Raw genomic sequence first — 20088 nt, 5'->3', positions numbered from 1 at the left:
TATATATATATATATATATGTGTGTGTGTGTGTGTGTGTGTGTGTGTGTGTGTGTGTGTGTGTGTGGGTGTGCAACAGTCTTAAAAAAAATTAATAGTTACGCTGTATGATTGTCGTTCCCTAAAACTTAACCCAACGCCAATTAAATTCCCCTTAAGATGCATTATCCTTTAAAAAATGATTATTAGTAATGTCAGAAAAAAAATAAAAAAATTTAGCAGTGCTAATTCGTTTAGGACAGTCTTTTTATGTTTTATCTTTGGAACAGTCTCTTTTATGATATAGCACATATTTGGATTATAAGTTTGTTAGATTAAGGTCATACAATTGACATACAATAGCAAATTATTGTTCACATTGACTGGTTGATTGTATAATGAAACAAGCTAGAGGAAAAAACATTTCTTTTCTAAGTGTTAAAAGAGTTATATAGTAACCGATCCAGTACAAATCCTGCGATTTTTGTTGGTGAAAAAGCGCCCCCCCCCCTTCCCCACCATCTTGGACAAAAATGGTAGAGCGGATTTTAAACGTCACTAACTCTTGTTTTTTATGTTACACAATCGTAAAAATACGCTTTAGTTCCATGGGTTCTTTTCTGAGTGATAAGGGTTATTTATTACTTAATTTTTCCGATTTTAGTCTTCGAAAAAGCGCCCCCCCCCCCCCTTCCATCTAGGAAATCTGGAAAGCAGTTTTTCCGGTCTCTGTTTCTTAAGGATATACCTTTTACAGTTACACAATCAAGGTAGAAAAAGTCAAATCAGTATGCAAACGCTCTCAGCCGTTAAATTTCTTTACTTTGACTGTTTATAATTCAAAACTGCATCTTAAAATTAGCTTGTAAATTTTTTTTCTACCCCTTTTGGCGCCCCCTTAGGGTCGGCGCCCGGGGCGGCCGCCCTCCCCGCCCTCCCCTAGCTACGCCTCTGACAAGAGGGTGGATTTTAATCATAGTCAAATACTGATATAAACGTTTTAATATTTGGGCACAGTTGCTGAATATATCATTTATCTCGATTTAAAATTGTTATGGATAACATAAGGAAATTGCGCTTAAATTGTCACTAGACTTTTTATTAACTTGTTTATAGGTGTCAAGGGTTCTTTCTTCTCTCCAACTCTTATTTGTTTGTATCTATCTATATATATAATTCTCTTCTGGGATCAGTTAGAAAACAAGCTGCAAGCGCGCCTTTGCAGTCCCCTCTCTTCCTCTCTATCGCTATCATACCACCCCCACCCCACCCCCACATGATCTGGTGAGCGGTGTTCACTCTGTTTACATTTTACAATCATAGAGACGGGTTTGGTGACGGCTATTAGGGGCAGATAATTTAGTTTGAAACGATTTTAAACTTAGAGGAGGTAACTAAGAGGAGGCTGCTTTCACGTGGGGGGGGGGGGGTAGTGTTTTTAAGCAAATATTTTCAATGGCAGGATTGGTACTGTCGAATTCACAAATTATAAATTACTGACAAGTAGAAAAAAAAACAACTAAATAGCGGCGTATGATACGCAGCGGGTCGGCTCGTATATATAATTCTCTTCTGGGAGCCGTTTGAAAACAAGCTGCAAACGCGCCTTGCAATCCCCTCTCTTCCTCACTAGGCATAAATCAACCTCCCCCACCCCCGCATGGTCTGATGAGCTGTAGTTCACTCTAAATGTTTACATTTTACAATCGTAGAGCTGGGTTTAGTGACGGCCATTAGGGGCAGATAATTTAGTTTGAAACGATTTTAAACTTACAGGAGGTAACTAAGAGGAGGCTGCTTTCACGGTGGGGGGGGGGGGGTTAGTGTTTTAAAGCAAATATTTTCAGTGGCAGCATTGGTACTGTCGAATTCACAAATTATGAATTACTGAAAAGTAGAAAATAAAACAACTAAATAGCAGCGCATGATACGCCGCGGGTCGGCTCGTATATTTTAATACAACAACAGGGCTCGTACAAAGTCTGGAAAAATTCTGGGGGTAAGGCAGCCCTAAAAGTTATTTTCTTTTGCATTGAGTAAAGTGAATACACATTAACTCAATTACTGATAATAATTTCTTTATACTGTGATAAAATGAGAGATCAGATGTGGCAGAAATTAACAATAGTCAATACAACATTACTATCTGTATTAAGTCTAAAACTTTTTCAAAATAGTCTGGAATGTCAGTGTCAAAAAACAATACAAAATGTAAAAAAAAAACAAATATTAATGCTACTGCAATATTATCACACCAGACTTATTTCTCTGGATCCAGGTATAACAGCTTGAAAGCAACCGCTTCTACAAACTATTTATTCATCACATGAAAAACAAAACTTCCTTCTTATTTTTACATTCTTGAGTTCTATGTCACAACAAGTAATTATCATTAAACACATGCTATCCAACTCACCACCGCTTTTATCTTAAAATACTAGCTACCCCTTCTACAATTTTAACCAACTGTCTTTGCCATTATTTTTCTAATGCACTATTAGTCCAATAACATGTCATTAACTTAGCCATTGTTTCTCTTGCATTAGAGCATTTTTCTTTAATGTAGCTATAATAAAAAATCTGTATAGAGAATATCAAGTATTTGCAATGTATTTAAGTTGAAGTAGTGAACACAATTCAAAAATATACCAAAGTGTAGCAATTAATACATTTTTTTTATTGATATTAGAATTTCATGGGAAACAGAGAACAAACGTGACAGACAAAAGTCTGGGGTAAAGCAAGAAATCTCTGGACCAGCACTTAAGGCCGTATTTTCCTAGGCGCCTTATGAGGCACTAGAGGCAACAACGCTGGCACCAACACGACCACATTCCCTCGCACGGTTTGACTTTGGCCAGCCTTACGCTTTCTCCACCAATACGCTGAAAATAGAAGTGTGAGAACAACTAAATAACGTTTCTAGTGGACAAACACATTTTGATTTTTTTTTAGTTTAATCAGTGCACACACACACAAAATTAAAAACATTAATAACTTACCTGCAACAAGAATAACGACAATAGCTGTGAGAATGGACACACCCATGGTCAAAGCATAGCTCCTGCGTGTAGAATACAGATACATGTCAATAAGTTAGCCACTAGATAATATATGCAGTGTTGTTAGGGGTAGGTCGTCCCCCCTGGACTCCCAAAGGAAAAGTTCTCTCCCGTTTAGTTACAGTTGTTATAGTCGATGATGTATTCTTCTCACTTTACGTTTATATATATATATATATATATATATATATATATATATATATATATATATATATATATATATATATATATATATATATATATATATATATATATATATATATATATATAAGCTCCATCTCCCGTGACAAAATTCTAAGATACTGGATTTAGGCTATATAAACAAAGATAGACAGATAGACAAACTGATTGATAGTTAACTTAATATATTTGGTAAGATGGAGGGTGGCCAGTGAACAAGAGACAGGGTATTCATATTTAGTTTGACAAGAAGTGCATTCACATTTAATAATAAAACTTACTCTGTGCAGCATACGTCCTTCCATTTTCCACAGCAACCTTTGGGGCACTCAATATAATCTAAGCTGGAGAGATGCAGAGGCTTAATGTAATTTTTGTGGGACGGATGCTTGGATAAATACTTGGTCCAGTTCACACAGCGCTCACCCGTGGCGCCTGTTGACATTGAACACTTTTCATGAGTGGCATATGACTAAATCAATCCTCGTATGTATGCCTAAGTACATAAGTTTTCATGACTAAATCGATGCTTACATACAAAAAAGAGTGCTCTCACTTTCGTGTAGATTTTTTACCACAAATTTTGGTACCCCACCTCCTAGATACAAGATATTATTTTTTTTTACAATTATGTAATCCTAACTTACTTTTGACATTGAAATACAAAATTAGAAGAAGAAGCAATTTGCCTAATTGGCTTTTCCTCTTGTCACTTTTTCCTTTCCTGCACCCGTTCAGACACTCATTGCGATTGGAAGCTATTTTCGTCATAGTCACGTGATCAGGTACATCATCGACATCTACTTCTGACAACTCCTCCGCCGCGTCTTCTGTCCACAGCTGCACCTCGTCGATGACCAGCTCGGCATCGTCCTGAGGGCTCAATGTCACGGCCTTGACCTCCGCACACCGCGGCCGGTGCCAGAACTCCATCTGTCCACGGGGTGAGGGCTTCTTGTGGTTTAGGGCCAGCTCCTCCAGTAATCTAGCGGAGAGCTCTTAGGAAAGGTAAGCAGACAAAACGACAAATCTCTCGGTCTCTAACCTGAACCGTTTTTCCTGCAAATATGCATCTGTGTCAAAACTAAGAAATAGTGCACACAATGTTAAACAAAGACATTTTGCCTCATATAACGTTTTATAACATTCCTATTGACCACCACTCCCATTATGGTATAACATTCCCATACACCATACTCCCATTATGATAAAACATTCCCATACACCACCACTCCCATTATGGTATAACATTCCCATACACCACCACTCCCATTATGGTATAACATTCCCATAAACCGCCACTCCCATTATGGTATAACTTTCCCATACACCACCACTCCCATTATGGTATAACATTCCCATACACCATACTCCCATTATAGTATAACATTCCCATACACCATACTCTCATTATGGTATAACATTCCCATAAACCGCCACTCCCATTATGGTATAACATTCCCATACACCATACTCCCATTATTATATAACATTCCCATACACCACCACTCCCATTATGGTATAACATTCCCATAAACCGCCACTCCCATTATGGTATAACATTCCCATACACCACCACTCCCATTATGGTATAACATTCCCATAAACCGCCACTCCCATTATGGTATAACATTCCCATACACCGCCACTCCCATTATGGTATAACATTCCCATAAACCGCCACTCCCATTATGGTATAACATTCCCATAAACCGCCCCTCCCATTATGGTATAACATTCCCATAAACCGCCACTCCCATTATGGTATAACATTCCCATAAACCGCCACTCCCATTATGGTATAGCATTCCCATAAACCGCCACTCCCATTATAATATAACCTTCTATGAGCTATTCCCTCACAGCCCACACACTGCGATACTCTTGGCCACTGTAAGAAATGCGCGGGAATAATATAAGGGAAAATTGCGTTTTAAACCAGAGCTAAATTGCAAATCTTTATGGCTTATGGTATATTAATTTCAATAAGGGGTCGTCCATAAATGACGTCACACTCGTAGGGGGGAGGGGGGTCCGTAATTTTGTGACGGTGTGTGGTGTGGGGGAGGTCGGGGGGGGGGGGGGTTCAGATGATGCCACGTCACACTTTTGCATTATAAAAAAAGCAATGTTAGAAAATGAATTTTAGACGTTATTTCGCGTATTAGAAAACTGTTTAAAAAATTGCAATAGAAATTGATTTAAATACTCTATTTTGACAGAGTTCAGACAAGATTTTGGAAAAATATCGATGTTTTAAGAAAAATTCAACTGCAAATTAGAGGGGGGTTGTAGGCTGAGGTGTGACGTTATTTTAAGGGGGTCTGGCTTTTTGTGAGGATGTGCGACGGAGGGGAAGGGGGGGGGGGGGGTAAAATCGTCTAAAAAAGCAGACGTCATTTATGGATGACCCCTAAGTGATTATCAATAAGGGATGAGTAAGCTCCAACAAATATAAATGGCAGAAAATTCGCACACACCGGTTTTCCATTTTAAATTGTAGAATGTTTCCCGTTCTTTCGATTTTAAAGGCTTTTCTACATTGTTACATAAACGCATCATTATTGACCTACCTTATTAGATCTAGAATCTTGATCCGTGTTGGTCGCGCTTGAAATATTTACATAGATCTAGAATCAACTCTATTATTTTAAGCTAAAAAAAAGCAAGGTAGTTTTATTATTTTTATTTTCAGTGCGTTTGTCCTGGTTTTCAAACAAGATTACATCATGTAAAATACAGCAATTCGTGCATAATCTAGTATTTTATTATTTTATATTAATAGATTAATAATATATTATAAAAATAACATTAAAAATAACATAATAATATTATTAACATTTAGATCTACTTGCGTTTGTGCTAAAGTGATTCAGCTGCACCAGTAATAGATTGTGCGTAGTGCGGTTCAGGGATGGGAAATCCAAAAAGTTTATGACCGTGCAAAAAAAAAAAAAAGTGACGGGTCAATTTACAAATTACAATATACAATAACTGAAACGGTACTGAAGTTATCGTGTTTACAGACACACAGACATACAGACAAAATCAGTGTTTCTTCCAGACTTTTTTCTCCGGGGGAGCACTTGATATTTGGGAGTGGGGGGGGGGGGGGCGGACACTAGCAAAAGTGTATGTTTACTATATAAAATCCATCTCGTTCGGGGGGCGGTAGACCTTCTTTGAAGAGATCCCCCCACCCCCCGTAAGATATGCCTGGAAGAAACTCTGGACAAAATTGCAAAACTAAGCTTTTTATACGACTCAGGGAAGTGTAAAATGTCAATTGTGAAAATCTCGATTTCAATTTTTTGCACTATTACAATACTTCCTCTATAATTCGTATACTAGAAAGTAAAAATACAGATCTAGAAAAATGGGTCGGCGGAAAATATAAAAAAAAAAATTGTCCTTGGACAATTTTCCTAACCAGGAAACCTAACATTTTCTGCTTTTTTTCCTAACCAGGAAAAAGCGGATTTTCCGTTAGAAAAAAAAGCAGAAAATGTACGTTTTATTTAGAAAGCATACATTCCTTAAGGTATAGATCCTTACTCTAGATCTATTCTTGATCTAGATCTAGATCTATATAGAATCTAAATCATGACAATGTAAATTTAAAAAAAAAACAGTCCTGACAATTCAATTTTTTTTTTTGGAATAGTTATTAGTATTAGATCTATAGAATCTATTTGTAAGCATGCCAACTTGAGTTTAGATCTATATCTAAAAGAAGTCCTCGTAGAATTGATTTCAGTGTTTGTTTATTTCCGCTGAAGCTGGGTTTAATAATATCTGTCTTTTATTCAGCCGCAACAACGAGTCTAAATCCTAGAGATTCTAAAGAATAGCTTAACTTTAAGGTAAACCTGATCATTTTTATTCAGTCTTGATCGCTTAGTTGTAAAATAAATGTAAAGAATACGTTTTAAGGAATCCGATTTCGATTGTGAATCATAAATCCGATTAAATTCCCTCAATTCATTGATTGCGCAATGCAGATCATGGGACGAGTGACAAAATAGTGACATAGTCATAGACATGGGACAAGATAAAATCATATGTCATATTTCATAATTTGTCATATTTGTTGTAATTTGTGTTATGTACTGACTATTGACTGACTATCAAAGTATGTAAGCCTGCGTAGATCTAGGTCTACAAAGATCTAGATCTACTACTAGATCTAGTTTTAGTCGATCATTTCTGCTCTAAAGTCTAAGTTTAGTAAAGTTTAGACTAAACTAAACTTTAGTTAAGTATAGTTATTATTAGATTCTAGTCATATTAGAATGAACAATTTAGGTAGACTATGGCGCTAGTCTAGTCTAGGGCACTCTAGGGTAATTTATCATTTTAGCTTACTTTACAATACAAGCCTAGATCTAGATCTAGCAAGTCATTAGTATAGAATTAAATAGGCCTATATTAATATATTATAATATTACTATGCCGGACAATAGGGTCTTGGTAAGATGCGAGATGTGAAATAGTGAGACGCTAAAAAAACTAAAATGTTTGAAGGCTTGTCAAGTGATATTTTTTGCCTCGTTTTTATTGTACCCCCAACTACTTTGCTACCCCAGTCACACCTCTACAACGGACAGTTCTCTTTACTTGTGCTTGTGTGAGCCCAGCAGCCCTTGCCTCATCCTACGGTCTTCTTACAGGATTTCCTTTTCCCCTGCGGGCCCCTGAGGAGTCCAGTTAAATGCTTTCCTCATTTGTCTGTTAGCTGTTGGGTGTGGGGAAATTGCGAGACGCGAAAAGCGAAATGGCGAGGCGGGAAAATGCGAGACATACCTGCGGAATTAAGGGTAAATAGCGAGACACTTTTTGCGAAAAAAGTTTTTTCCATTTTTTGTCCATCTTTATTTATTTAAATTATTTTTTGTTTGTTTTAAAATAAACAAGCATTTAGCCATACCCTTTAACACGAGTGTTGTATGTTGCTATTTTTTTATCTAGATACTAAGAAGATAGATAGATCTATATCTAGATCTATCTGTTTAAAAATCCTAACATCGTTGCTGTGCTACTGTCATCGCCCGCTCTTGTTAGCGAGAGGAAAATCCCGTCTCAGTCTGCATTAATTTAAAAATCTAGCCCGCTCATGTTTATACAAACGTGAGCTGTGTCATTGTGAATTGGTATAATCTTGTCAGCAGGAGAGATATTTTGCAACATCTATTTATGGATTTTTGTACTTGCAAAAAGTGTAAAAGTATAAACAATTCTAAAAAGTGCAATTTATTTTTTTATTAAGTAATTTTAATTACAAACAAAATTTACAAACAAAATCTTCTGAAACAGTCCTCAAACACACATCGTGACACCATCTTTCACACATAGTACACCCAACCCAGTTCATTAGACTCCCATTAATACATTTTTCTTTTGCTACTTCTTCCAATCCACATTCACAACATTTCACATTCTCATCACAGTTGACCTCCTCGTTCATCCCACAAACAACACTGGCGCCCATGTTCTCATCATCATCATCCGCACGCTCAACATCTGTTTTCCGTTTTTTATAATTTGTATTTTTTATCATTTCTGTAATTTTGGCAATGTCTTGCTCATTGTTGTTACCAGCAGTTGAGTTTTTTTAAAACATCGATATTTTCCCAAAATCTTGTCTAATTTTGGTCAAAATAGAGTATTTTAATCAATTCCTATTACAATGTATTAAAACAGTTTTTTAAAACGCGAAAAAACGTATAAAATTCTTTTTCTAACATTGCTTTTTTATAGTGTGACTTTACATCTAACCCCCCCCCCCCCTCCTCCCCCTCATCACACGTCATAAAATTACAGACCCTCCCCCCCCCCTACGAGTGTGACGTCATTTATGGAAGACCCCAAAGAACACCACCACCAAAACCAAAAAATTCAGATAAGTTCAACTTGGTTTTAAAAATATTTGAAGTAGGCCCATAGCTTACGACATAGCACGAGCAACTGATAATATCGGTGACGTCACTTTATTTTGTTGTATCCAAATGATGTAGGCATTTCCTTGTGCTTAGATTTATATGGTAAAGAAAGCTAGAAAAAAATCGTAGGCTATAATGACAAATCATCAGTATGTCTAGCGACGTAAGTTTTAACAATGTAAACGAAACGTCTTTGAAGTCTGGACCAAATACCACTGAAAATCGGGTGCGGTAAATTTTCCGCAGAAATCTTCGCATTTCAACACCACCCAGCGTAAGTATCGGCTTGTGGTAAAATGCGAGACAAAAAAGTCACGTGACCGACCGTTTTCGCGCCCTTCTCGCATTTTCCCGCCTCGCCATTTCGCTTTTCGCGTCTCGCAATTTCCCCGCACCCTTAGCTGTTAGTGTTGCCACAGATCTTTATTGGATATTTAATCTAGAGGATCTGTCATAAATCTGTTTGTGGACGGCTGCGTTTTTGTTTTTGTAACCCTCTAAGTCTCAGAACTATAAAGCCATACTTCTTTAACCATTGTGTTGAAATGTAAAGATGCTTATCTTATCATGCAATTTCATATCGGTTGTAGTGAGTTGAAGGCACATCTGGCCTTATTGATACAGCTTTTTAGTGAAAATTTTACAAACATGGCTATTTCTTCTTCTTTGTTCTTAATTTTTAGTGTTGGAAGGGATCAAGCCTTATCTGCCAGAGGGTTTGGACTCAAGACTTTTTCAAATTTAAACAACCATGAGCTTTACCAACTTGCCTCCAACACAATTAAGTATACGTGTCAACTGGTTATGCACCATTGGGTCATTGACTCAGATTTCAGCCTGCTTATCTTTTTGGATTTGCTTCCATAGCCTTTGTCCGACCAAGAACAAACTACAAAGCAGCAGTTGTTTGATTTTGGAGTTGTCTCTCCTAGAAGAGTGGCTGTCCCCATGACCTTTATTGACTCGACCATGCTGACCCCTAACATGGCTATGATTTGCTTAAACTTTGTGATGCAGACTTTGATTTCCAAACACTTAGTTTGTATTATTAGGCCTATAATGTAGCCGCTCGCTGCAAATGTACTACAAGTTAAATTATTGTGTCGATGATTTAACAACTTCTTTCTATTATGTTGGCTTTGAATACCACCTAGATCAAATTCTAGTTTAGAAGAGCCCAAAATACCACATTTAAAATTTGTTACTAGATGTAAATCAAAACAACTGCTGCCTTGTAGATTGTTTTGGGTGAATAAAGGCTATTAGAAAGAAATCCAGAAAGAAAAGCAGACTGAAATAGGAGTCAACAGGCCATAGGGCTCATAACATGTTTACATGTAAATACTTAATTGTGTCGGAAGAAATCCCTTCCAAGATTAAAATTAAGAAAGAAGAAGAAGAAAGAATATTTTGAAGGCTATTTAACCATTTAACATGATTGTTATTAACAATTTAAAAACTTTTTTGCTTGTAAAATTTTTAATAAGAGAGATAGTTTTAGTTTTATCTGTCAGCAAAATCAGTTCAGTTAAGAAAACTAGATGTGAAAATAGCTTTTTGGATCAAGCAAGTTTTTTTTTAAAACAGTCTTTTTTGCACATGTCAAGTCCTACATCTGATTTGTTTATTTTTAAAACTGATTTTTGACATTTTACTTATATAATTGTTTCATTTGCCTTCTTATCCATTAGGAAATAGATTAGTTGACACACAGACCTAGCATGGCCTACCCACTGTATCCAAGTTCTGTGCCAAGAACTGCTGATGAATTTCTCTCAAAAGTGGAACTCTTCATTGAATGCAAGAACCTGCTAAACCGTGATGTCATGTCTAAATCTGACCCCTGTGCTGTTTTGTACATGTCCAGGAAAGGTGGTCAGATGGATGAGGTGATGGGTTGTTGTGGTGAATTAAATGTTAAACTAGTTATATTTTGTGAAGCTCTTCAATTATTACAATAGCTCTCTCTCCCTCTCGTAAATAGCCATTACTGGATTTTAAGGGTTAGCAACTTCACCCCTCTCATTTAACCCTCCACCAGGCTTGTTTAAAGTAAAAGGGTTTTATTTTTCTATATTACCTCACATTCTAGATTGGGAGAACAGAAAATGTCAAAAACTGTTTGGACCCCAGATTTTCAACATCCATCAAAGTGAATTATTATTTTGAAGAAGTGCAAAAGATAAAAATTGCCATCTATGATGTGGACAACAAAACTTACACCCTCTCTGATGATGATTTTCTGGGCCAGGTAGAATGCACTTTAGGGCAGGTAAGATTTTGGGTATTTTTATTGCTATTGTACATAGATAGGAAGGTAGCTAGGTAATTATAAAAAAAATTGATGAAATAAATTCCCTCATTCAGCATTTTTGTAAATTTTAGAAAATTTATTCTGACATTTGATAGATTGTAGATGATCTATAGTGTAGTATACATTATGATTTGTCCTTTATTCCTACCAGCTTGTGTCTAATAGCCCATACATGAAGCCTCTGTTGTTGAAAGATGGTGCAAAAGCTGGAATGGGAATGATCACTGTAAGAATTAGTAGTTACATGTCTCTTGTTATATTAGCTGCTATGTTTGCAGTGGTCTAAATTTTGAAAAATGTATACAGTAAAATGAAAAGTAATGTTCCCTTTTCAAACCCACTAATCCCTAGGACAGATGAGGTAGCATTCATATGTTGCTTGACCTCTGCATATAAAGGGATGGTGTGGTCAGTACTATGTCTAGTTGCTTTATTTACTTTCCTAAATGTGAGTAAGGTACCTATCAGAGTCTGACAGAATCAAACACAAAACTTTCATGTTAGCAGTTTTATTATTTAACTAAGAATAGCAAACGTAACTTAAATATAACAAGATCTTACACATCTAGTTATTTTAAATTACTTTTTTTATTACCAAGTAACCAGTGTTTTCTTAGCTTGTGCTTTAAAGTGCATTAATTACATTGTCACGACTAAGTAAACAAAAGTTTCCTACCAGGTGAGAGCAGATGAGGTTAAGGAAGGGGGAGAGGTGGCACAGATTATGTTTAAGGCAAAGAAGCTGGACAACAAGGTCAGTATTTTTTTTATAGGTGTCAAGGGTTCTTTCTTCTCTTTCACTCTGTGTACATTTTAATACTACAACATGGCTCATACAAAGTCTGGAAACATTCTGGGGGTAAGGCAGCCCTAGAAAAGTTATTTTATGATTTTTGCATTGAGTAAGGTGAATACAAACATTAGCTCAATTACTGACAATAAATTTCTTTATACTGTGATAAAATGAGAGATCAGATGTGGCATAAATTTACAATAGTCAATACAACATTATTATCTGTATTAAATTAAGTCTAAAAAAATTTCCAAAGTAGTCTGGAATCTCATTGTCAAAAAACAATACAAACTTGGTAAAAACAAATATAAATGCTGCTGCAATATTATCACACCAGACTTATTTCTCTGGATCCAGATAAAACAGCTTGAAAGCAACCGCTTCTACAAAATATTTATTCTGCACATTAAAAACACAACTTCCTTCTTATTTTTACATTCTTATGTTCTATGTCACAGCAAGCAATTATCATTAAACACATGCTATCCAACTCACCACCACTTTTATCTTAAAATACTAGCTACCCCTTCTACAATTTTAACCAACTGTCTTTGTCATTATTTTTCTAATGCACTATTAGTCCAATAACATGTCATTAATTAACTTAGCCATTGTTTCTCTTGCATTAGAGTATTCTTCTTTTTTTTTTGTTTAGCTATAATAAAACCTGTATAGAGAATACCAAGTATTTGCAATTTATTGTAAGTTGAAATAGTGAACACAATTCAAAAATATACCAATCTGTAGCAATTAATAAATTTTTTATTGATATTAGGATTTCATGGGAAAGTCGGATCCATACTTAGAAATTCAGAAACCAACTGTTGATGGTGGCTGGCAGGTTATTCATCGCACTGAGGTATTTTCACAAAACTCTTTTTTAAAACACTTCTTAAGAAACTGTGAACCCTAAATTAATCTCACTTTTAAAAAACTCACATGCGGTTCATTTTTAATGCTAATTTGTTAATGTTTTATTGTGTTCAATTTTTAAACACATAAACATTAAAATGAAAACCGACCAGGTGGTGAAGAATAACCTCAACCCTTCATGGCGACCAATCAGCATACCTGTTCACAGCCTGTGTGGGGGCAACAAGCAGCAGCAGATCAAGGTAAATTCAATTTTTTAAATTACATTTCTTTTCTGATGATTGATATTTGCTTTAACGTGAGCTGTGATCTGTGGTAAAACTGTTTCACTAAAAATATAGAATTGAATGATTGGTAATTGTAAGAAATTTATTTGGACTATGAGATAGCATTTGTTGTTGTCTGGGAAAACTCAAAGATTAATTAAAGAGAATAAGTCATGTGTCTTTATTTGTTGTTCGAGCACTATAAATAAAAAATAGTTTGATCCTATATTTTGAATTCATTTAATTAGATTGATTGTTATGACTGGGACAGTGATGGGTCCAATGACTACATAGGTGGCTTTACAACTACACTGGAAGAAATGATGAAATCTTCTGCTGGGGAGGTAAAAAAAAAATTTGTTTCATTTTGCAAAATAATATTAAACGCAAAACTAATAAAGCAGGTAAATTAATGGGTTTTTTTTTTTTTGTTGCTGTTCTTTTAGATTTCGTTCCCTTGCATCAATCCGAGCAAAAAAGCCAAGAAGAAATCTTACACCAACTCAGGTGTCATTTTTGTTACATCTTGTCAGGTAGGTTTTGTTTTATTACTTCAAATTGTGTTTTCTAAAATTATAAATAATTAGTTTAAATAATTAGTTTGATTCAAGTTGTTTATAAATGCTTTTACTCAATATTGTAATTTGGTTTTATTGCAGATAGTGAAAGAGCATACATTTTTGGAATTTATTTTTGGTGGAATGCAAATAAACTTCACTGTAAGATTTTCAAATTATTGATTCTTAATTTCTTGAAATAAAGCTCGTAAAAAGTTTAAAATTGATTTGTTATGAAACCTATTTTTTAAATTAAATGTACCTTTGAGTTTTGCACAATTTATTTTTAATCCTTTAATCCTCTTCTACCTTTATAATTTGGAATTATATTATGTCTAAATATACTGTGGAGTAAAAAATATCTACATGTTATCCTTCTTGCTTTGTAATTTGTATCCTCTGATAAGCTATAGATTTTACTTTCCAGGTAGGAATTGACTTCACAGCTTCCAATGGCAATCCCTCACAGTCTACCTCTCTTCATTACATTAACCCTTATGCTCCAAATGAATACATGTCAGCAATAAGAGCAGTTGGTGATGTCTGCCAAGATTATGACACGTAAATACCTATTTTCATTTTGTTATTAACAATATAATTTTTTCTAAATATTTTTTTATAATCTAGTAATTTTGTGTAGCAATTAAAAAAGTATTTTAGTTAATTTGGGAGCTCTAAAATGAAATAATCACCATAAAGACATTTTTTGTAAAAAAGAAAATTACACTTAAATATTATCTTTTTTTTTTGTGTTAATGATCAGCTTAAAAAATTGATCAATTTTGCTTGGCTAATAATAAAAAATAAGTGAATGGATAACAAAAAAGGGTACTTGTAAGATTTAAACATTTATTAGTTAAATCATGTCTTATTACTGTTCTACTGTTCCTCAGAGACAAACTTTTCCCTGCCCTGGGATTTGGGGCCATTATTCCACCAGCTACACAAGTTTCACATGAATTTGCTATAAACTTCAATGCCCAGAATCCTTTCTGTGCTGGTCAGTTGGATTTTTTTTTCAACAAAATTCCTTTCATTTTAATTCCATTCTCTGAATATTTAATAACGTTAAGCCGTTCTAGAATCATGAAATAAATTTTTTGTTGAAGGAATTGATGGTGTACTGGCTGCCTACACCAACTGTATCCAGTATGTTCAGCTCTATGGTCCAACCATTGTCTCACCAATCATCAACCATGTTGCCAAATTTGCCAGCGCAGCCCAGATGGAGGAACACAACAAGGGGGCCCATGTGAGTCACAGTTCTTCTAAAATAGTCATGTTGAAGGACTAAAAGGGAAAATCAGCCAGAATGTATTGTAGATGGCTAGCTATTCATAGGTTAGGTTAGCCCTTAAGCATAGCAGGACATTGGCCACAAACAAAAGCTTTCCAGACTTGTTTAGTCTGAGCAAGACCTGATTAAAATTATGGTAGACTTTTTACAATTTTGTAAAGGAATTCATTGATTCTCTGTCTGGAAATCCATCCTCTCAGAATTATCCCTCTTTGTGTAAAGCAAGATTTTTACAAGGAGTTACCGGTCCTTTACCAAACCTACTTTTCTCAGTCTGGCTTGGAGATTACTGTAAAGTTAAAATATTAGGTTGTGGTTTTTTATTCTGGGTAATACAGTTTCAAAGGGACGGAGTGGTCTAGCTGTAGAGAGCTAACCCGTAAGTCTTGAGTTCGAATCCGGGTTCAAGTCAGTAGACCGTCCCTGAGTCCACCCAACTCTGATGAGTACCAAACTCACGTTAGGGAAAGTAAAGGCGGCTGGGCATAGTGCTGACCACACTATCTCTTCATATGCCGAGGTCACATAAACAAGTGAACTCTTCTTCACTTGCCCTATAGACCGTCAGGTTTGAAAGGGAACTTAACTTTTTTTTAAATACAGTTTTAATAACTGACATTGATCCTGTTTTTTGTTCAAAGGCCTATTATGTACTGCTCCTTCTGACTGACGGTGTGCTGAGTGACATGGGTGACACAAGGAATGCCATTGTACAGGCCAGCAAACTGCCAATGTCTCTCATCGTTGTTGGTGTAGGTGCTGCAGATTTCACTGACATGAATGAGCTGGATGGGGACAACGGTGTCCTGAAGTCTCCCTCGGGGGAACCTGCCAAAAGGGACATTGTTCAGTTTGTGCCTTTCAGAGAGTTTAAACAGGTCAGTGGGGTTATCTTGATATCCTGCCAATTTATAGCTGTGCATATTTTTAAACATATTTTTTTAAAATAAAATCTAAGATCATGTTAAATGTTTTGTGTTTCTCAGTACATATTTAATTAAACATTTTTCTTCATCCCAGAGTACTCCAGCTGAACTGGCACGCCATGTGCTGGCAGAGGTACCTAAGCAAGTAACTGCCTACTACAAGATGCGAGGACTCAAACCCAACCAACCCCGCCAGACACCTGTCATACCACCGGTTACACAATAAGTATTCAAGTACGGTATTTTCTGGCATACTCCCCCTAAAACTTTTCCCATTAAAATATTGTATTTGGGATATACTTGCCCTATAATACCTGGCACATAGATGCTTTCCTTCCCCCAACTTTTGAAAAGAATTTCTTGTATTAAAATTCATTGTATATGCCAGAAAATACAGAAAATAATTGCACCAAAAAAATTGTGGTACCACATTTTCAGTATAAGCTAGTTTAAGAAAGTTGTGTTAGAGCTGTCTAATTTTTGTGTGTCTAAAACTCATGTGATAATGTTACCTGTTGTATATACATTTGATTATTAGACCGTGAATATTTGTCTTTAACTTGTGACCAATAGATATTATCCATTTCCATCAACTTAATTTTTTTTTGCACATAAACATTATTTCCTTTCTATCTTTCTCTTACTAGAAATCACTTTCTAGTTTATTAGCAATAGTTGTTCTCTTAAGAAAGGTTTTTATACAAAGCAAGTTTAACAATTCTAGAACACACTGTATGCAATTTTGATTTGTAATTGTGATAAATTTTTTATGGTGAAAATATTTTAATTGATGTGTTACAGACAATGACTGGTTTTTTTTAAAATAAATTTTGTGATTTCCTTTAATTATTAACTTAATTGAACTTAATTATAATAAATCTCTGTGGTAATCAGTTTTTTTTACATAACTGAATGATTTTTATAAATAAATATCTTTAGCATGAAAGATTTTAAGTTTGATTTCTTTGAATTTTACATTAGATATTCATTTTTCAAGCTGACAGTCCTTATTTATTAATCAAAACATGATAATATTATACACATACACACCAATTCTGTTAGCCACTTTAGAAAAAGAAATATGCAATACAAACAACTATAGTCAGCAAATTAAATTTATTTCCTAAAGGAGTTTGTTTAGGAACAGTTATATACAGTAAAATTCTCTTCAACTGATGGGAGGCACACATGTTAACATTAATTGTTTTATTACACTTTAAACAATGTATCACCATTAGTTGTACTGTAATATAGATTTTTTTGTAATGTTTTGTTGTTATATTACGTTGTCAAAAAAACTTATTGTACTTCAGTTATCTGCTGTTGTAGAGGGTTGCTTGGGGAATAGATTAACCATCATTTTTGTGCTACATCAAGTGTAAGGTGCTGTCACCTTCATTTATTGCTTTAGTCCTCATTTATATTTTGTTGCTATTTATTATTTTATTATCTGTATTGATTATTTTGATACAAGTAGCTTTTTTATTTTTGTAAACATATATTTGATTTTAGCTGTAAATTTTTGTTTTTGATTGTCTTACATAATTTTTGTTTATCTGAAATTGTTGTGACCAACCAGTTCAGACCAGTTAAAGTTTTACTTAACATTTCTTGCTCAGGTGTACAATGTTTAAAAGGCTCAATGTAATCAATTAATTTAAAATGTGAGCATTGGTTTATGAATTTTATGTAAGGCAGTTTTCCTAAACTTGTTAGTGACATTTTCAGATACAGTTTTATTTTTAATTATAAATAAACTATAACTTCCAGGTGTAGTTTATTGGCTTTAATTTAATAAAATACTTATCTTCATGTAGTATTTAGCTCTTGCTCGTACTTATTTATTATAAACCAGTTTTTGAGAACTTTTTAAGTTTTTCGATTTTTCTAAAACTGGTTTAGCCCAAATCACTTCCTAAGTTATATTGAATTTTCTCTTTGCATTTTTGTCACTAACAGGTTTGGGAAAACAACTCTTCAGTTGTTTTTTTTACAGTTGTGATTTCTAACTTTTGAAAAATAAGTCACTTTACATTCCTTTAATTACTCATGTAGTAGTTTCTTTACCATTTCAGCTGATGCATTGTTGGTATATACCACGGGCTAGTCAGTCAATTGACAATCTGTGACCTGACAATGTTGTTTTTTAATTTACTAAATATAATGCATATAACAAAAAATACATACTGTTTATTTGATACATTTTTTAAAGATGTTTTCTTCTACTAAACTAAGTCTCTGTAGTGGTAGTTATGTTTTATTTCCTCATTCATAACAGCTCTATTTTAGACCATCTCTTGCTGGATATTAGCAACAAAAAAAGTTTTTTCATATATTTTTTGATAGAATCTTTAAACCATTTTCTTATTCAATACTGTAGAGCATTTTGTTACTCTTAAACTTCTACTTAAAGAACTTACTAGTAAATCTACTTTTTTTAAGGTCAGTAGTTTATTTTTATCTTTCTTGTACCTTTGTATGTTGCTAGCTTTCATAATGTAATTTATTTTGCTTTTTAAAGAAATTGATTAGTAACTGAATGTACACATGTTTTTGGTGTTTTCATTCTGTTCATTAGTTCAACTTTTTAATATCACGACAAATTTAGATATTTTCTTTAAAAACCCTAGTAGTATAGAGGATCTGCTACATAATCACTTTGCCAACTTAATTTTGCAAACTATTTACAATTATTTGTATCTTTCGCAAATACAGCTGTCATGTTGAAATGTGTAACCTCTTGCCATTTTAGAGATTTTTCCATATATTTCTTATATATTTTTATACCTTTTGCTGTACTAAGTTTAAAAAAAAAATTTAAAAAACACAGAAACAAATACTGTCAAAGCAATCTACTAATGTAGTACTATAGTACTATTTTTGTAGATAAAATAATTATTTGCTTCAAACATAAGTATAATTATTGGTACCTTAGCCTGAATTTTAAAAATATATTAATTTAATTTAAAATGTCACATTTTTCTTTTTTTACAAAAAATAAATTTTAGTCCACTATCAAATAACATTTGCAAATTTATTGTTCATAAAACACCCTACAAAATATGCAATCTTTTAAAAAAGACAGTACTTTCATAAACCTGTCTAAGAATGTGGTCCCTTAATTCAGCTGCTATAAACACACTAAACCTGTAACATTGTGGATATGATTCAACTGCTATAACATTAACATGTTACCTTATACGTTGTTCTGTTGTTTCAAGGTATTATGTATCCAGTTTTTGCTAAATGGTCATGTGCTATATTCATATATATATATATAGATAGATAGTTAGGTATTTTTCTTAAAGTAGTATCTCTTTAATGCTGGTTACCTTTAAAGCATATTTTTTTTCATTTTCTCTTTTTATATATTACTCTTTAAAATGTTTCCAACATGTTTTACAAATAAATAAAATGCAATGTAATAAACCTGATGCATATTTCTCTGTTGTTGAAATCCAATCACCAGTAAAGTTCAGCACTTGAAATAATGGCTTCCAGCTGGTTTATTTGGTTCCACTAGCTAAAGGTGTTCAGCAAAAGCAACCATGGACCAGATTTATTTTTAATCTCAATTCTAGGTGGTTATCTCCCCTTCCAGATCTGCTCTCATATCAGTGTTACAGTTGAGCACTTTTTTATCATTCACCTCAAACTTGCTGTTTATCTTTTTCTATAAATATATTAACATTATTTATAGCTATTTTCATATACATTCATACAATGCTTTTTTGTCTATAGAGTAAATAAATATTGATTTTAAATACGTTGTTAGTGTTTGTCTTATTATTAGTAGAATTTTTTAAAATGAAGTTAGAAAAAAAATACATTAAATCATCACCTGATTAGAACATTGGTACTATTTACAGTTAAAGTATTTAAAAGTTTTTCCATATAACATCA

At 34.1% G+C, this 20088-nt stretch overlaps 2 protein-coding genes across 4 annotated transcripts; one reads left to right on the top strand and one right to left on the bottom strand.

Annotated features, from left to right (window-relative positions):
* Positions 1 to 2681: 2681 nt before the first annotated feature.
* On the bottom strand, positions 2682 to 6800 carry LOC131955846 (uncharacterized). Of its 3 annotated transcripts, XM_059320128.1 has the most exons (6): positions 6072 to 6090; positions 5794 to 5875; positions 3868 to 4279; positions 3502 to 3655; positions 2981 to 3042; positions 2682 to 2863 (listed from the first exon to the last, which is right to left on the bottom strand). In XM_059320128.1, the coding sequence occupies exons 3-6, from the start codon at positions 4151 to 4153 to the stop codon at positions 2742 to 2744; spliced, it is 624 nt and encodes a 207-aa protein (XP_059176111.1). In that variant the 5' UTR covers positions 4154 to 4279; positions 5794 to 5875; positions 6072 to 6090; the 3' UTR covers positions 2682 to 2741. The 3 variants fall into 3 exon arrangements, with proteins under 3 accessions (XP_059176111.1, XP_059176114.1, XP_059176113.1); XM_059320131.1 differs by lacking the exons at positions 5794 to 5875; positions 6072 to 6090 and adding an exon at positions 6776 to 6800; XM_059320130.1 differs by lacking the exon at positions 5794 to 5875 and having other exon boundaries at positions 6072 to 6097.
* A 187-nt stretch (positions 6801 to 6987) lies between these two features.
* On the top strand, positions 6988 to 19953 carry LOC131955845 (copine-3). Its single transcript, XM_059320127.1, has 15 exons — positions 6988 to 7083; positions 10851 to 11048; positions 11252 to 11431; positions 11625 to 11699; positions 12153 to 12227; positions 13042 to 13125; positions 13292 to 13381; positions 13654 to 13749; positions 13852 to 13938; positions 14065 to 14124; positions 14390 to 14523; positions 14856 to 14962; positions 15072 to 15214; positions 15901 to 16137; positions 16280 to 19953. The coding sequence occupies exons 2-15, from the start codon at positions 10881 to 10883 to the stop codon at positions 16409 to 16411; spliced, it is 1668 nt and encodes a 555-aa protein (XP_059176110.1). The 5' UTR covers positions 6988 to 7083; positions 10851 to 10880; the 3' UTR covers positions 16412 to 19953.
* The last annotated feature ends 135 nt before the right edge of the window (positions 19954 to 20088 follow it).

This window comes from Physella acuta, unplaced genomic scaffold (assembly GCF_028476545.2).
Source record: "Physella acuta isolate Inbredline_101_S28 unplaced genomic scaffold, ASM2847654v3 ptg001110l, whole genome shotgun sequence".
NCBI lineage: Eukaryota > Metazoa > Mollusca > Gastropoda > Physidae > Physella > Physella acuta.
Note: the sequence above shows the minus strand (reverse complement) of the source record. Positions and strands in the feature narration are given on the sequence as shown.